Raw genomic sequence first — 19375 nt, forward strand, 5'->3', positions numbered from 1 at the left:
AAAGAACGAGAGATGTTGATAATGTTTATGCACGTGTCGTTATACGCCTACGGTAAACATTATTCTCTTATTTGAAAACAATAAATTCTATAAACTATATATAAGAAAAACTTCAATTTCAAATTCAAAAAGAAAGAGCTCCATCAAATTAACCTAATCAAATTAACGTTATTATTATTAATTAATTTTCTTATTAGCTTAATAAAAAAAAATTGGTCAAAAAAATTTGCAAAATAAAAAAATCAACTATGCTCTCTATCTGGCATCCAACAACAGGGCGACAAAGAACGAGAGATGTTGATAATGTTTATGCACGTTATATTAAAAAAAAAAAAAAAAAGAGCTCCATCAAATTAACCAGCTAATCAAATTAACGTTATTAATTAATTTTCCATTTATTAGCTTAATAAAAAAAAATTTGCAAAATAAAAAAAATTTCCACGCGATGATTTCTCTTTCTTTGCCGCGTCTTTCATTCTCTCTCGTAATCTCCCCGTGATGATTTTCTCCCACGATACCGCACGATTTCGACCGACGAGACAGCCCGCGCGGCGCGTCACGTCTCGCGATAATACACCGTATAAATATACGTACTTAGTCATTGTTATGTCCAACGAGGCATGGCTGATAATTAGCATTAGGCTGTTGCACCGTGCACGAGCTAAAAGAGAGAGAGAGAAAGAGAGAAAGAGAGAGAGAGAGGAGGGGAGGGGGAAGGAACGAGAGATCCGGCGAATCCGCGTAATCGCGGGGCCAAGATAACGGCGGAAGGTTTGTCAAGTCAATGTCCTGCGCGTGATAAAGACTCGCGACGAGTCTGTGAAAATTTTTTCCCTATAAATAACACACGGGGAGCGCGCGATTAAATTTTTCACGGGGAAAAATTCCAAGTATTTACATTGGAGCGACCGTTAAACCGCGTGGAAGGTATTATTGAAAGGAAAAAAAAAAAAAAAAAAAAAAAAAAAAAAAAANAAAAAAAAAAAAAAAAAAAAAAAAAAAGGAAGGGGAGTAAAGTATTTAAAAATTCCGCTCGTGGATGGATTAAAAATGCAACGTTTCGCCCGCGTTTCGATCGCGTTTGTTACGTATTGTGTAAACCTGTCGCTGTTAATTGTAATTAAAATTGTCGCGTAATATTTTATGGAAATTTTTCACGATGGGACGGTGTTTCTTCATCTCCTCCACCCTCTTTTATTGCAATAAAACTTCCTATGGGTATAATTAAAGAAAAGAAAAAATTTTTTTTAATAGGAGAAGCGTATCCTATTTTTGAGATTTAGTAATAATCCATAAAGTCTTTAGTATTTTTTTTTTTTCAAAAAATCTTCTACACGAATAATTGCAACTTTTTAAATTTTAATTATTTTATTATATATATATATATTTTTTTTTATCATGATAATTATCTTTTCGAAATACGCTTATTTAAAATGCCAAGATTAACAACTAAGATTTGCAATTTACTCGACTTACCATTTTATCTTATAAATCCATTTTCAGAAAACTTCTGAATAGTAATTAATTCGAAAAAAGAAGGAAAAAAAGAAGAAGAAGAAGAAGAAGAAGAACAAGAAGGAAATTAATTACAAGAACTTTTCAAGAATTCTATTGGCTGAAAGGCCAAGTATTCGGCATACCGATATTGAGACGTTTGTCATTAAAATTCCGAGTAACGCGTGTACAAACGTTCTCATCGTGGAATTTTTATTTGTGTGCAATAATTTTTAAGGCAATTTTTAATGGTTACGGCGTCGATCCGTATATATTGCCGAAAGTCGCAATTTTAAACACGTTCGTGCATTTCGAAATTACCAGGTAGCACGCACACTTAGACACTTAGGGAAGGTGAATAAGTTAAAAAAGAAGGAAAGCAAGGGAAGGAAGATCGCATTCTTCTTTACATTTTCTCCCATTATATCGAGATACACATAGTTGAGTGTATCTCGAGCACGCAACTCTGCCAAATTATAACCAAAATTTTCGACCACCTTCCAATTGTTCTTTCGAGAGAGAGAGAGAGAGAAAAAAATCATTAAATAATTCGATTCTCTGGTCGTATCTCGAAAATATCCTTCGATCGATATAAACGAGAAAAGAGAAGTTCAACGTCCTATCTTTTATAATGTCTTTAACGAGCATACAAAAATATACTCAGATCTTCGTCGAAGAAAGATATTCAAGTATAAGCATATAACGACGTTTAATGAATGGAAGAAAAATGTCTGACGCATCACTTATCCAACACTATCACGAACACGTCTTTAAAAATATTAAGTTAAGTACCCAAAAAATTCTTTTCCAGTTTGATGGCCAATATTTGACAAGTGCAAATGTCGTTTATCTCTTATCTGATAGTTAACTTGTCTAATTTTTCTGTACATCTTGAAACCAAGAGAAACCAGAGAAATTTTTATACTTCTTACTCTTCGAATCTTACCTATTACTTATCACTATTCACGTCTATCGTTTAAAAAATTCAAATGCTCAAAATAATTCGATATTTTGCAATCATTTCCCCCTTAATGGCATCGTTGAATTATAAAGCATAATTAATACACATTATTCTTAAAATTTAATTCTCAAATCATTTCTCAAATCCAATTGCTTAAATCTTTTCAACCTAATTATTAAATTATTAAATTTCTAATTATTCTTGATCTTCCCTGTCCTTCGTCATAATTAAAACAGAACTTAAAAACTAGAGTCAAAGTTTCTGAAGTTTGCAACGACATAATTAAAAAAAAAAAAAAAAGATACAATAACATCAACGAGAGAAAAGAGAAACTTGCCGATAAAAACAATTTCGCGGCAAGCTTGGGAATATGAAAAAAAAAAAAAAAGAAAAAAGAAAAAAAAGAAAAAAAAGAAACGAAAGAAAAGGAAAATGAGGAGGAAGGAGGAGAGGTCCAGAGCGAAGTGTAATTGATGCCAAGATTAATCCCACCTCGGCCTCCCCTAGCCTTCCTCGAAGCACCATAATTAACCACTTAAGCGATTACGACGGATCCCGACGTAATATTTTGCACCCTCCCCCCTCCTCGTATATCGCGGGTGCAACGAATTTCTGATCCTGGCCAGCGTTATTTGCACGTAATTGTACGTCACAGAAAGTGATTTTCGTGTCGTGGCACAAGGCTCGCCGCGCGCGTCGCTACCGTTCAGACAAGATAAATTACAATAATTTAACACTCCACGGATTCGTTTACACTCATGCGCGACCGACACTCTCTGTACCACGGACGGATCTTCTGCCGCTCGGTTTTGAGGGGGAAGGTTGAGGGCGTAGATTTTTTTTTTTTCTTTCTTTCTTTTAAAAAAATAGAATGTACAAAATTTTGAACAACATTAGAGGTTTTAACCCTTGGATTAAAAGTGGTAAGTCAAGTTTTGAAGAATTGAAACGACGCGTGAATCGTTGGTCTTCTTAATTTGATGATCGAAAAAATAAATTTATTTTTATCTATTATTCTTGAAATCAGCGAAAAAAGTAATTCTGTGTATTTTGGAAACTTTTTAAATACGAAATTGGCTAATTTAGGATTAGATAGGATGGGATGGAAAATTATATTGTGAAAAAGTAGAAGAGACGAGAAGGAAAAAATTTTTGCCATTTTAAATCGTTATTTTTGAGAAAATCAAGATTGAGCGATATACGATGAAAAAGTAATTATACCGTATACCGTGTGACTGACGAATTTTCAAATCCAATTTTCCCAAAAATTAGTTTTTAAATTAAAAAAATTTTATCCTACCTTTTTCGCTTACTTTCACGCGTTAGAATCATCTACAAATAATTCATTCAGTAATTTGGAATTAACCAATTTCACTTGTACTTGAAAAATTTTCAAATAATTTAAATTTACTTTCATTCATGAAAAAAAAAAAAAAAAAAAAAAGAAATTCTATCCTCTTGAAATTGCTTCTATCACATTGTTGTCACGATATCTCGCGCATTTTAATATAAATCACAGAATGACCCAACATCTAGTTCTCTCTAGCTCGTCAAACATTCATCCAAAGAACGAAAGCGATGACGATGAATCCATTCCGTTTAAGGAAGAAACAGTGTGAAATTCGTTTACAACATTCGGAAGGACATATTTGGTTAACGTTTGATGTATAGAGTATTTCATCGAGCAATAAATTGGATCGTGCTTTTATTTCAACGATTTATACCAACGTTCCAAGTAATTAGACTTTATTACTTGGCAGGGGAACCGCAGCGTGTAAATCAACCCGCGATTAAAATATTATTATACGTACAGCAGAGGAGGAGGCAACACTCCTGCAGAAGGCAATATTTGACAGCGAATAATTTTCATGAAAACTATCGATGCATCGTTGTATCGATACATCGAACCTGGTTAAACGCGGCCACAATAAATTATCTACCTGTGCAAGTGCAGGCATCCCGGCCTGGCGTGTAACAAACAAACGATTACCCAAGATCTGCGCGATAACTCGTCTTAAAGTGACAACTGACCATCGATAAACCTTGGATCAATATAATCGCACTCTCGCTCGATTATCTGTTATCGTGTCAACATTATCTTGGAAACGATTGGGCAATCGTTTAGGTAAGGCAAACTTTGAAGAAATGAGAACCAATTTTTTTTTTTTTTTTTTTTTTCTAATCATTTCTGCCCGATTTAAAATTTAATTTGCCCCTAAGTGATTTAACTTATTCAGAATGAGAAGAAATTGAATGTAATATCGTTCCATGCACGCATAATTCATATTTGCTTGTTTTATTTTTTATTTTTATATTCGAATATAAATGAAAAAAGATAATTGATACGAAGGTGTTGGTAACAAAATTTTTGTACGAGAGAAAAACAATTATGGTTGCAATCGAATATGTTTTAATAAAGGAAATAAAATGTTTATTATGACAAGTTTATATTTTGTAATAAAATATAATAGTTTCGATATTAATTTTATACCTAACTGTTACAAATTTTCTTATTTTTAATACCTATAATATATATATATATAATATTTAAACGTGAAAAATATAATTCCTGTATATATTTGCAACATTTTCACGTTAATTTAACTCGAGAATTACGGTTAAATTAATTAATATAATTAAGAGACCAACGTATTTATATCACTCCAAAGTTATCTGCGAGATAATTAATGACCTGCAAAAGTTAAATACTTCAAAGGCAGTTAGCAAATAAATAAATTGCCGTCAACGCATACGACCACTTTTAATAATAATTTGAAACAGACGTTTATGATGCCACGACTGATAAAATAGATATATTTTTCCTCCGATTCACGAAGAAACACAACTTCTTTCGAAAAAGAAAAAAAAAAAAAAAAAAAACAGAGAACGAAAGAAAGAAAGAGAAAACGAGAAAGAGAGATCGGGAGGAGGAGCAGAAGGAAAAGAAGAAGAAGAAGAATTCGAAAAGATTGAAAGCAACACTTCTTCTATAATCCTTTGATCACGAGCACCATGTCTAGCATGGAAATGTCAGGTAAGTTGGCCGTTGGAATCGCAGGCGTAACTCGTTTAAAGTGTTTTGGCAACACGGTGACAGCTCGTACGGTGTCACACGACATCGATTTGTCAGTGACAAAGTCCGGCCAAGTAGGGACGAGTGAATCGGTAAAGAGGAAAAGGGAGTAAGAGAGAGAGAAAGAGTGAGAGTGAGAGAGAGATCGCAGCGTTTCATTGTATATACCCGTTGCGCTAACGAGTTACAATTTGTTTCAAACCTGTCGCGAGAATAATAGCGTTCCGTAAACTTCGGTCAATTTCCCCCGGCAAATTGGGATTAACTTTGCCCGCGGTTTCTCGCCGAAAACCCTTTTCGCTTTTAACCAACGCCAATTCGATTTCGTTCACCCTCCAGCCCTCATCCCCCTTCCCTCTTCCTCCTTCCTCCTCCTCCTCCTCCTCCCCCCCCCCCTCCTCTCGTTCGCCTGCCGATTACTTTCGGTTCTTGCGATTACTCTTTGCTGCACCGTGTGATGTAGCGTGAAATATGAACAACAAAGCGTGCCACGGGAAGGGAAAAGAATACATATATATATGTACCGTACAGCAAGGAATAAAAAGGAACGTGAAAGTATGAATGTAGAATAGTAGAGGAGAGAAGTAATAAGATTCTGGAGATAAAAATGAATTTAAATCCTGAACGTTTTTAAGAAAATGTTTTCGATATTGCGTTCAATCTGTTAAAACAAGGAATTTTTGGAATTATTTTGCTTATTTGAGTTTATTTTATTCCGTTGTAACGATAAACCGGGTATATTTGTATAATCGTAATAATTGGATTATTATGGTAAAATCGAATTTTCGTTTCATTCTTTAACGAGCGTGATATTATAATTCTAATAGTTTGCGTCTTTTTCTATGTTATACGCGTTATGTACATTTTACGTATATCATATAGAATTGGTGTGTGGACTATTTATTCATTTATACAAAATTTGAATGTATTATGGGATTAATTAAAAAATAAACCCCATTTTTTTAATACAAAAAATTTCATTTAATACTCGCGATGTAATTATAACGCACATCAGAGCCTGATAGTTTTATTGTAAACCTGTATTTCAAGTTTCACTTCGCTCAATTTTAAGCACCTAAACTTCCTATTTTCATCGTGGATTCTAAAATAACACTATCTTTCTTTTACTTAAATTAAACGCAGTGGTGCGAGTATAAAATTTTAAAATTACAGGATTAACTTTTCTTATTGCCAATTTCAACCGAGAATCGAAATCAAGCTTAGTTACGTTATAACGAAATCACGGAGAGTTTCAATGATTATTTCTCGACGAGTGAAACGTTAAAACAAAAAGTTCGGGATGATGACGACAAAGTTTGGAGGCCCACTGCGGACGTTTTAAAAGCGGAGGGGAAACAAAAGAGGGCGTTGTATTTCTTAAACGTCGATAAACGGCTTCGAAATTTTCGGCGAGCGATACGAGGCGAGAGCACCGTGTTTATTGCCGTTTCCGTGAACCCGAACGTCGCCTTACTTGGAAGCGGCGGAAAGAAAACGGTACCGTATGTCTCTGTAAAAACAGCAACCACGGGGCCCGAGCTACTTTTTCTCGGAACGATCGACATTCGACGAAAAAACCGAAACGCTATTGCACAAAACCCACGTTTCGATAATTCACGAGGTACTGTACGATGTACATATATGTATAGGTTGCCGAGGCTCTCTCTCTCTCTCTCTCTCTCTCTCTTTCTCGTGAAAAACTATGAATGAAAAGGCGATAGTAATCGAGGATGAGAATATGTCGACGGGGGAACGAAACTTGAGAAACTGAATTGTGAATGGAATCGCGTGTTTCGATGCACGTGCATTCCCCATTGACGCGATTCTCCAAAATTTTCTTCGTCATCTTTCAATAAGCGAAGTTAAGTGTACTACTTTTTCGAACAGGATAGTAAGTTTTCTCAAATATTATAATTTTTATTTGGGATTTAAATTCAATGCACATATTAATGGTGTTAAAATTTTTTTAGAACGGAAAAAAGATGATTCATTGTATAACATTTTATACGTTAAATAACCTGACACGTGTCATTTCAGCTAAAATTTTGAACTTGAACTTTAATATTTATGAAATTTTTTTTTTTTAAACTGTGGAATTAAAAGATATTTCATTGTAATAAGATAAAATTTGCAATATTTTTGGAAGGATTAATATAATTACGTCTTTCTAAATGAGAAAATATTTATATCAATTTCTTTGTTATTTAATAAAAAAAAAACTCACAAATAAATATAAGTATTAAATAATTTTGAAGTAAAAGAATTACATTTATAACAAATAAATTTCAACTTAAAATACCAAAACAACGATTATACAAATAAAATTTTTTCGATTCCTAATTTAACCAATGAAAAGTATTAAAAACTCTGCATATATTTTCATATTTTTATACTTATTCTATACATGTATTTTGATAAATTCTAAATTATAGATTTCTTTCCAGATAAATTTTCTGGATTTTTAAAAAAAATTTCGTCGAAATTTATAATTTCTATTAAAACTAAAGAATTCGTCGCGTAATAACGAATAAATAAACCGATACCGGTGTTTCCGGTGGGAGCGCGGCAAACGGAAATCAGAAACGTGCGCGCGGCTTTTCGTTTTTAGTGAACGGGTGCAATAAACGATAATACGTGGTCTCGGTCGATAATCTCGTTCACCGATCACCACGGCCAGATTGTTAATCATCGGCGGGAGTAACACGCGCCACGAATGCTCCACGACGATTCAACCATCGCGGCGGCCAGACCAGAAGCGTCTAAATTATCATTAGGACATAAAAGCGATTCGCCACGAGTAGATTACGTTACCAGATCGTAAGATAACCACCTACAATGACGTTAATTTATATGAATCAGGCCCTGCCCCCGCGACACGCATAAAATATCATAACACGTTATCAGATTTCATAGGCCAGAGAGAACGGTCACGATAAACGTCCGACGGGACGAATAAATGCTGGATGATTTTCGATCGTGACGCGTTTCTCGATCGATTTTACTCTATTTCGAATTCATTTCTTTTTCTGCATTTAACGAGTTTTCGAAGATCCAATAAATTTTTCAGTGATTATAATTTTTTCTTCAATAAAATATAGAAGAATTATTGTGTTGTTATTAATGACACAACTAGAAAAACGTATTAAAAATAATATTTGATCTTATTTTATGAAAATTAGGCTTGTTGATTGGATTGATAAAACTATATATTATTACGATTAAAGACAATTTACATTTTCTGGTGAAATAACGTTTCTATGTTATGTCATTTTCGGAGTATTATATGTATTAAGAAATTCATTTTAAAATATTATATGCATTACATATATATTGTAACCTAGTAATTGTGTTTGACGTGAATTTTGTTCGTTAAATTTTGATATGATTCTTTGTATCAAAGAATTTTTCGCGTACTCCAAAATTAAATAAAATTATAAACAAAGAGAAACAAAATCGTCGTTTTATAGATCTATTCTCGATATTAAAAAAAAAAAAGTAAAGAAATAATTAACACTCACCGAAGACGGGGCTGAGATCAGATCTCGCTGACGTCTTGCCTGTCGTCGAGTAACTTCCACCAGCAAGCGAGCCCTTTTCCTGCAAACACACGCATGCACTTAATGGCGACGTCCTTAAGCTGTCACGATCGAGTGGGTGGATCAAACCAGAGACGCGTTACATTGCACACGACGATCAAACGAGGAGAAATAAAAAAGAACACATGCACACGTTTAGTTCTATTAATAAATAATGTAGCAGAGATAAAAGATTCGTTGATAATATCTATACATATATATATATTTTTTTTTTTTCAATCGTCGCACCTCAGATTCTGTGAGGTCGATGAGGGAACTTTTCTCCTCCGTGAGGTTCTCGGAGGACCTCTTCTCGTCCTCGCCCTCATCCTTGAAGACCTTGACCTCGTCTTCGCTGCCGAGATCGTCGCCGCCGCCGCTGCTGCTCACGTGCGGCATTATTGCTGGCCGAGCGACGGCCACCGTCTTTCCTGTCTTTGTCGTTCGGCGACTTAACACAAGAGGTGTATCCGCCTCGAGTCACGGAAGAAAGAGAGGTTATGTAGCCGATACGGCTGACGCGGGAATTTTGAAATTTGGTCCTCGATGCAACGTGAATTCCACAACGACGCGAGATACAACACAAGCAAGCGAATAACCGAAAACGATAGAACACGCGTTCGATCAGAAAACGCGACACTGCTCCGTATTCGTCTTCTTTTCTTATCTTCTTTTCTCTTCTTTATAACCGGCTTAACGATGATCCGTCGGAACAGCGTTGCACGCTATCTTTCTCTCGCTCGCACAATTATGTGCTTCTCTGTCACGCGCACACGAGACTAACACGACGAAAGAACGCCACCGACGCGACAGACAGACACTTCTTCCCTCGGTCTTCTCTGTCACTAATACCGCACAAAAACGTAGAATACGAAAAAATTGAAATGGATAACACAGAGCACAGAGAAACGGTTCACCGTCACCGTCACCTTCGCCTCCACCACCGTCGCCACCGTCGTCGACGGAGGAGGTTAGGCTTCTATTCGATACACACTTTTTCTTTCTTTTTCTCTCCTTTTCTCGTGAAGGGCACAGAACGAGAACGTTGCACCGTAAGTATACAAATAAACGCCGCGGTAAGATGAGATTTCTCGGAACACGAAATAGAACGCACCACCAGTCAAAACACAAAAATGGTTATTACGCTTGAAGGACAATCACATTGATCACAAACGAGACACGCGAGAAAGACATAGACGACAAACAGGCCGGCAACGAGCCTGAAAATTTAACGGCCGACGCGTGTTTCCTTGCGTATTAACCGAAACGTAATCTCGGCGAAGATACGAGGACCGCGTGGGAAGGCCGGCACACACTAGAGAGGAATGAAGGAGGTGTGATATACACAAGACCGATGGAAAACGAGGGTATAAGGAAAAGGTAACGGTGGAACGTGTGCGATGTAGGTTGAGTTGTGTTTTAGAATGGCCCCTGGACCCCGTGGTGTGTGTCGTTATTTAACGCGCGCGCTGCCAGCAACTTTCCGTACGTCGTCGTCGTGTATGTGTGTATTGTGTGTTTTTTTCTCTTTTTCTTTCGTTTCTTATTGCGTGCATCAGGCGCATAGTCCGCGCGCCACGTATCCGCACGATGGTGGCCACGATGCCTTAGCGAGCGCGCGATCCTGCTGCAGATGTTGTTTCGATTCCGTATGCAGGTAAATATGAAGAACACGCGCGACAAATACGGCACCACGACGACGGTGACGACGTTGCTGTTGTTCTTGCTGTTGTTGTTGACGGTGCACGCGCCGGACGGCCATCGTGCCCGTGGTTACGTTCCGAGGTGCGTGTTGCGTATCTCGCCCCGACTCCGATGGCTCGATGTGCTCTGCCTGGATGCTCGGTGCCGACTGCCGGTCACGGTGAGCTCGGGCGGGCGGCTCTCCCACGCGACGACCAATCACGACGCCGGATTCACCGCCGCGGCTTCCCTCGCCGACGCGCCACCTCACCCCCACCCTCACCCCCCGCGAGGCCACGGCCGGCCAGTCATGGCAGGCAAGGCGGCGAACCGACCCCACCCGAACCTTTACGAATTCACCCGAACTCCTAGCACCGTCTTCGTCGTCGCCGCCGCCACCATCGGCCGCCGCCACCGCCACCACCGCCGCCGTCGCTGCCACCGCCACCACCGCCACTGCTGCTCCCACCGCCAGTGCCACCACCGCCACCGCCACCACTGCTACCGTGACTCCTGCATGCCGTTTTCGTCGTACGAGAGGACCATCTACGATCCTTCTGTCTCAATTTTCCACTCACTATACTCAATCACTTATATTCTAATAAACAATAAGCAAAAACGTTTATCTTCTATCAAGTTCCATTTGCAATTGTCAGATTTATCGTCCTTTCTTTTTTTTGTTGAATTCGAATTATACCGCGAGGATCTCAACACTGCACTCATTATACTCACTGCACTCACTATACTCACTGCACTCACTGTACTCGTTGATTTTTTATTGTTTTCTAATCATTATTTGTCAATAGATTGCAATTTCAATCATATATAGACAAATGTCTTACTGGTTAATTAATCTAGAAACAGAAAAAGCAATGAATTTATATGTATGTATGTGCTATATATATAAAGTAAAATTTTTAACCTCGAAAATCATAATTTATTATAATTGAAGACGAGAATCGGCAAGTTTGTATCAATCGATGGTAAATGACTTTATGCAAAGTGTAAATTTCTCTACGATATTCGTCCTACCTCGAAATCTTTCTCGAACGAAGGAAACTCGTTTGTGAATTTTTCTCCGATCCCGGTTGCACGTTTCAAAGTCGACCCTATAAATTATGCGTCCTGTTAAAGTAACCTTTTTATCCTGCTCGGTGACGCCTCTGTCTTTTTCTTTCGACGCAAGCGTAGAATATAACGAAATGATTCCACGTTTAATGCCGCTTTTCGTGAAAATAAAAGTGGCGCTGGCAATCGCAAAATACGCTTCTCGTCCAAGTCTGTTACAACCGTTAAGGCAGGTGCTCACGTGATTTCTTTATAGCCGCGGGTGAACGATAATTTATGATAATGTATGCGCTGGCCACTGTCCTATCCGATTTCCGTATTTAATTAAAATCTGAACAAAAACATGAGTCCCCTTATTAGCCAGTAACAAAGCTGACTTTCGTGCCATCTTTGAAACCACACGGCAAAGAGAAACGAGTCGCGTGCATATGTGTGATCGTATGATCGTGTGATCCGGCACCTTATATCGAAGTAAGCATAATGAATTTTAGATAGATCAAATAACGTGTCTGCACTCCAATCGTGAACATTCGAATAGTAAAACATCATATCTCGTTGAAATATACGCGACTGATCGTGTTCGATTATTTACACGCAAGCATAATACTCGTATTAATAACCTCAAACATCAGAATCACTGCGTATAGTACCTTTGTTAACCTTCGCGTTAATTATTCGTGGGACAACGAACACGACTCATGCTCATGTGTTTCTGGATTAACGTGCTTATAAATTTTCTACTGGCTGTATAAATCTTATCAACAAATTGCAATTATGAAACCTGCACGAAATTATCCGGTAAGTACTTTTACTTACTTTTAGTTACTTCGCATGAATCATTTTCGTACTACATATTCTTGAAAAGTTACAAACTAATTGTGATAAAAAGTAAAAATATAAGGGGAAAAAGTATTAAAAAAAGAAAAAATAAAACAAGACATACCAAATTTCGAAACTTAGGTGAATCTTCTGATGAATATCCCGATGTACGAAACAATGAAGACAATTGTCCAATGCTTTCGACATCTTGATGACGTCATACAAAAAATATTGCACATTAAATATATATTTATAAAAACAATATATTAGAAAATTTGCTATGCATTTAATTATTATTTTTAAGAAAAAATAAATAAGTAAAATATTTTTATTTCTAATAAAAATTATGTAAAAAATTAATTATAATTCATTAAAATATCTTTGTCACATTTCACGTAGAATGTCTATACATACCTACTTTTCCCGCCTTTTTTGACAACATACCATTTATGTGAATACTTGACGTTGATCATACGTTGATCGTTGACAAAGTTATATTTGTTACTGCGATTAATAACATTTCACGGTATCACTTATCAATAGTTTGACAAAAATAATGAATTATGTTAAAAAATATATCTATGTACTTCGTATACATTGGATTACTGATACATTGGAGAGTAAAGGTACGTTATCAAACGAACTTTCATTAAAATTTTATTTAATTATCGTTTTAATCGAAATATGGTATGAAATCTGCATATTATCCTAAATATAATTAAATGTAAAATATAATTGTATAAATTGCTTTTATTGTTCGTTCATTCGTGATTGTAATCACACTAGAGAATCATTGAAGATTACACGAAAATTTAAGCAAATGCAACGAGTATTGAATAGACAAGAGATTTTAAATCAATCAATACAAAGTACAATTATTCATAATAAATTACATACTACAAAATATATTTTTAATTATAAATATATCTATCTACAATAAACACTTCAATTTTCAATACGATCAAAATGTCATAATACAATTGAATATTATAACTGAAAATCTAAAATGGTATGGCAGAGACATCTATGCTAAGATCGATATTTAATGAAATCTTGGTTATGTCATGTTGATAATGTAACTTCTCTACTATATCGACATTTACCAATACATACAAGGTTATACAAGGTGTTAATATATTCGTAGAAAATCTTTGGAGATTCGATTCTAAAAGCTAAAACTCGATTCTAAAAATTAAACTCGGTTCTAAAAATTATACAAAAATGTTGCTTAAGGTTTATTTATTAAATTATAAACGATTGAAATTTGCGTTAAACAAAGGAAAACAGAAATATAATAAGCCCTTTTTTTTTTTCTATTTCCTTTATCTTACACGAATTATTTGAATTACTTATAATTTAATAAATAATCCTTAATAATTTAATAAATAATCGATATTTTTTGTATATCATGTATAAAATTATTTCTAGAATCGATTCTTTAAAGAATCCACGAATATATTAATATACATATATAGTATCTAAATAAATTCATTTACATAAATTTTTTTTATTATATAAAATTATTATAAATTCATCTATAATATCTTTATGATATGTTTCAAGTATGCATATTTCATACGATTAATTATATTTCATGCATCAAATTCAATAATAATATATCAAATGCGTAATACAATAATGCACAGTTATACGAATATTTCATTTTTCACAAATTATATAGCACTTTTTCTTCGATCTATTTGATTTTTCATACCAATGTGTTTTGGAAACTTATGTCCAATACCGTACGGATAATGACTCATCCTTAATTGCAGCAACACTTGTTCCAACAGTGTCTTTAACTCCACTTTATCGTTGTCGTTGTTATTTTCACGCCCACTGAAAAAGATTGAGTTTTCTAAGCCGCTCTAATTTTGGATCGTTATTTAATTAAAGCGATAAAGTGGTCGGCGGTTGACCGCTGCACGACCAAACTTTACCCATTTGTTGCACGACAAGTTATCCACCTTTCGAAGCGGCGTGAGTTTTCCGTGGCGAGCAGGAACAGTGCTTCTCTCAGTCTGGTCGGTATCCCGGAGAATGATTCATGTAAATAACATTTGTGATAACCGAACGTAATTTTTGTGGGAATGCGCCTCGAGTCTAGCAGTCTGGCCAACCGAGGATGTAGCCAATTGCCGCGAAAGATTCGATGTGATGTCAGCCTTTCTAAATGGCCCACGAACTCGGCCTGCTTCAGCAACTGGCGAATGTGACCCTGGATTCGCGCGATTATATCTCCTTATATCTCGTATATTTAATCTTTTCTAACTTTTATACGAAACGATATTATATTATTCGTTCTAACTATATATATATATATCTTAAATTGTTATTTGCAGATCCCCTTCTCATCCGAGAGAAAAGAAATTTTGTGAAAATGAAAGGAACGAATTATTAATCTCTCGTTATCAATCGATAAATATATTTCTTCGTTAATTGAGGAAAGATGAATTAACGAAGCAAGAATGACGTGTATCGATCTTTGCGTCGAGGAAACGAGAATATCGAGGAGATGTGAGCGTAAAAAGTAAAAGGATCCGTACCTCCTTCTCGAGACCTTGGATGTCATTGACCGCGAGGCCGATCATCAAGTTCATCAGGACTATACTAGCGAGCATGACGAAAGCAAGGAACACGACCCTGCTCGTGGCTGTTAGGAAGGAACTCCCATTCTTCTCGTCCGAGAACAGATCCCCGTACTCGTACTCACCCATCATCATTACCACGGTCTTCACGACGGCCCTCCAGGAATTGCGAAACTGGTCGTTCCCGTGGAACAAAACGGCGAAGCTGAACGCGAATCCGACAATCAGGCAGACGAACGCTAGGAGAACCTGAAAGGAAATAAAAAGCCCCAGATGCACGTTGTTATAATCGCGGGAGAGGGTGGTAGGGCTGCGCGAAGTGGCAGGGGTAGGCAAGTGGGTCCTGATGGGAGCCGTATCACCGACCAGACATTTAGAACCTTGCTTCTTCCTTTCCCTCCCCTCCCCTTCTCTTTAGCTTTTCATTTCTAACGATATTCGCCGAAGGGAAGAGCTCGTCGCTCTCTTATACCTTTCGTTTCGGCTAAATGCGGATCTTTTCCGTCATACAGACGGAATTAAAAAAAAAAGAAAAAAAGAGAGAGAGAGAGAGAGAGAGAGAGAGAGAAGAAGAAGAAGAAGAAGAAGAAGAGAAAAAGAGAAAACCCTCCCTCGACATTAAATCAGGGTTAACGTTACCCTCTCCCTTCCCCTCCCCAGTTGAAACTTCTCCCGGTGAAAGAAAGAAAAAAAAAAAAAAAACGGTGTTCTTACGGTGTCGAATGTGGCTGCTTTTTATTCGCGCCCGTTTAACCGCGACTCGACGCGCTTTAACGAGGGAAATTGGGAGGTTCTTCCTCCTCCCAAACGGGGGATTCCTCGTTACTTTTTTCCCTTCGTCGTCCCTTCCCATTCGTCGATTCGATCCGTGGATGGGATGGGGCGGGGAGGAAGGGGAGAGATTATTATTATTATTATTATTACTCGCATCGCGAGCGGCAAATCATCATGCTTGATTACTCACTGACCTTCAGAATATTCTTCAGCACCGTGGAGAACATGAGCGCATAATTTCCGCACATTGGGAGGCGACCGATTAACAACATCATTTGCATCCAGGCAACAAGGATCGCCAGGCTGATGGAGTGCAAGATCCACTGCGGGGGGTGACGAGCGTTTAATCCTTCTTCCCCTGACGACGAGGCCGTGATCTCGGTTGCGTAATCTTCGTTCATTGAAATCGTGAACGATATCATGGAGCATGCGTACGACAACCACGTCTCCAATTGTCTCAAATAATATCTATTTTGTTTTCAAAAATATATCAAAGATTAGTAAAGTGAGTAAGATTCGATCAATTGTTATTTATTATATTTATTTATTATTTATTTATTTATTTATTTATTTATTTATTTATTCTTTTCAATTGCAAACTAACTTAGGCACCATCAACACCTGAATTGTGTAATGAAGGAAGATGATTGTCGAACAGGAAGCGAGAATTCTTCGTAACGGGGTGCAATCAGTCTGGTGGTACTGTATCGTTATGGAGTAACCAGACAGGGAAAGGACCAGCAGGGCGTGGATAAAGACGAGTGTAAAGAAGAACACTCTCAGCTTGGACCACTTCAGCCAGAGGAACGTTTCCACCAACGGATGTTGCAGTATCGTCAATTGTTCCACGCTCGAGGCTGCTGCAATAAGGGACGTAACTACTCCCATTTGCAGCTCCCCTTTCGGCGCTAGCACGTTGAAGTCAACGATGATCTTTGAACAGATTGCGGTGAAAGAGGATAGAAAACATGTTTGGGACATTTTTGCGCAGTAAATCACATGGTAGGAGTTACCTGAGAACTTCTGTTGCAATTCGTTTTAACGCAAGAATCGAGAATGTCGTTCAGCAACAGGACAGGTGTCGGTATGTGGGCGAATATTGCCTCGATGACGGTAACTCCGGTCCTGGTTTCCGCGGCTAAATTTCCACCATGATCGATCAATATCTCAACGCATTTGGAATTTCCTTGATAAGACGCTCTGTGCAATGGCGTTCGATCAATCTGTATGGAAATGCAAGGAACGAAGAAGAAGAGGAAGAACGATTATATATTGATTATATGTTATGAAAGAATCGTTGGAAATGGTAAAATTCTATGGGAGAGAAAAATATGTATATACGTTATCTCGAATATCGATTTGATGAGAAGATATACTCTCTAGAAGGATCGAAAGTATCTCTGGGTTGCCCGCATTGGCAGCTAGATGAAGAGGAGTACTTCCTGTGCTTTTGCATTGATAAAGAGGACATGCACCACCGTTCAGTAACCTTCTCGTTGCCAAGAGACTTCCTAGCAAAACTGCAGAATGTAATGCAGTAGTATCTGTAATTTCAGGAAAAAAAAAAAAAAAAGAAAAAGAAAGAAAAGATACAAATAATTAACGACGAATTTTCATAATTTTTCATGAATTCTGGATGGAATTAATGATCCTCATTGAAACTTGTATGATTTGACATTAATATAATATTTTGTATATAATACCTGTATCAGGATGAATAACGTTAATAAAAACTTTTGCAGATACAAGGATATCGATGATGCAGTTATATTTGGAAATCTCGTTCGAATCTTCTTTCTCAACTTTGGACCCTGCTAAAAGTAACGGCGTGATCCCACGATCGTCTCTAGCGTTCACGTCTGCCCCAGCGTTTACCAAGAGCTTCACCACCTCTGGATGATTGTTCTTCACCGCTTGGTGCATCGCCGTTCTTCCCCAACATTTTGGCGTAGGCAGCTAAAAAAACAGCAATTCGATTGTCGCTTTAGGTGGCAATAAATTCATTAGGATAAATATCGCGAGATCGAATAAATTTTAACCGATATCACGTTCACGCACTAACGTTTCGACCAATGTTGAGCGAACTCGAAGGGATTTTCTTGTAACAAGCGTCTATCCCGACCTTGTTTTCCGTGTAAGCCCCGTGCTCCAACAGCCAATTCACCACCTCGTAATTTCCACGATGCGCCGCATGAAACAGGGCGCATCTTCCAATCTTGTCCGTGGCGTTGATATCGGCCCCATTTTTGTAGAATAAATCCAACAGCTCGATCTCACCCTGCCAAGCCGCCAATTGAACGGCAGTCACGTAAAACGCGCCCACAGGTTTCAAGAATTTTTTATCGAATTTCTCGGTAGAGATCCGTATTGCCGTTTCCACGTCGCCATTTTCGATCGATGCGATCAATCTCAACTGATCGTCATCGCCAGCACTCATCTTCGCTTATTATTGTATTCCAGATGCACTCTTTCCAACTCGCGCATCACCGGTTTAACGAGCTCCTTTTGTACCGACGCGTTATCGACAACGGTTAGATATTACACAATCACAGGATGTGGTCAATCACAAATCTACTCTCTGTATACTATTTTCGCTCCTAATGAAATATTATAAACCTCATTATAAATCGACGCGACACGAATCGAGGAGATAACACGAAAGATATCCTAATTTTAGTTTCCTGTTGTATCGACCTTAACCTATAAATTGATAAATTACTTCACGCACAAAAAAAGAGAAAAAAAAGAAAAAGAAATGATCATTTCTCAAAATTTCTTATCCATCTTATCCATCCACGTATCCAACTATTCTCTTCACTTTTCCCATCTTTTCTTTTTTCTCCTCCAAAGCTATCTCCAATCTCACCCCAACCTCGAGTTCTCAACCGCATACGTATATAACCGGTACAGCTCCAATGCCCGTTCGGTTGCATTCCAAGTGCAGCAGCTACATCCGCCCCGTTATTTGCGTTATACGCGCGAGTATAATCGTCTCTGCCCGCGTTGAATACTCATGAACAGCCCTGTTACTTGGGTATGCGCTTTCGATAACGAATCTGTCAACAATGGATAACGGGATCGGTTCGAGCCGATTCATTGGTCGAAGAAGTCGGACCTCTCGACTCCTCCTCGGGACCGTTACGAGTATAATATACTTGGCTGGACACGCACACAATCATCGTAAGACACTTTCGAATCTCGCCGCAAGTTCAGGTGCTCCGACACACATCTACGCGCGTGTTCCATGCGCGTATAGATGCATGGAGGACGAGCACGTGCGCGCGCGCGCGCGTGCACACACACACACACACGTTCGAGATACCAGTTTTCGTAGCCGGGG

General features: G+C 37.7%; 1 protein-coding gene across 8 annotated transcripts; it reads right to left on the reverse strand.

Moving 5' to 3' along the window:
* Window positions 1-14245: 14245 nt before the first annotated feature.
* On the reverse strand, window positions 14246-19323 carry LOC122717457 (transient receptor potential channel pyrexia-like). 8 transcript variants are annotated; one of them, XM_043941538.1, is made up of 10 exons: window positions 19207-19323; window positions 18098-19091; window positions 17739-17991; window positions 17377-17579; window positions 17049-17258; window positions 16640-16968; window positions 16230-16503; window positions 15220-15510; window positions 14614-14891; window positions 14246-14512 (listed from the first exon to the last, which is right to left on the reverse strand). In XM_043941538.1, exons 2-10 carry the CDS (start codon window positions 18470-18472, stop codon window positions 14347-14349), a joined length of 2379 nt encoding a protein of 792 aa, XP_043797473.1. In that variant the 5' UTR covers window positions 18473-19091; window positions 19207-19323; the 3' UTR covers window positions 14246-14346. The 8 variants fall into 8 exon arrangements, 6 of the variants coding, with proteins under 6 accessions (XP_043797473.1, XP_043797472.1, XP_043797475.1 ...); XM_043941537.1 differs by having other exon boundaries at window positions 18098-18632; window positions 18908-19300; XM_043941540.1 differs by having other exon boundaries at window positions 18158-19300.
* Between the last annotated feature and the right edge of the window lie 52 nt (window positions 19324-19375).

The sequence above is a fragment of the Apis laboriosa genome, unplaced genomic scaffold (assembly GCF_014066325.1).
Source record: "Apis laboriosa isolate Shangri-la unplaced genomic scaffold, ASM1406632v1 scaffold50_cov145, whole genome shotgun sequence".
In the NCBI taxonomy this organism is placed as follows: domain Eukaryota; kingdom Metazoa; phylum Arthropoda; class Insecta; order Hymenoptera; family Apidae; genus Apis; species Apis laboriosa.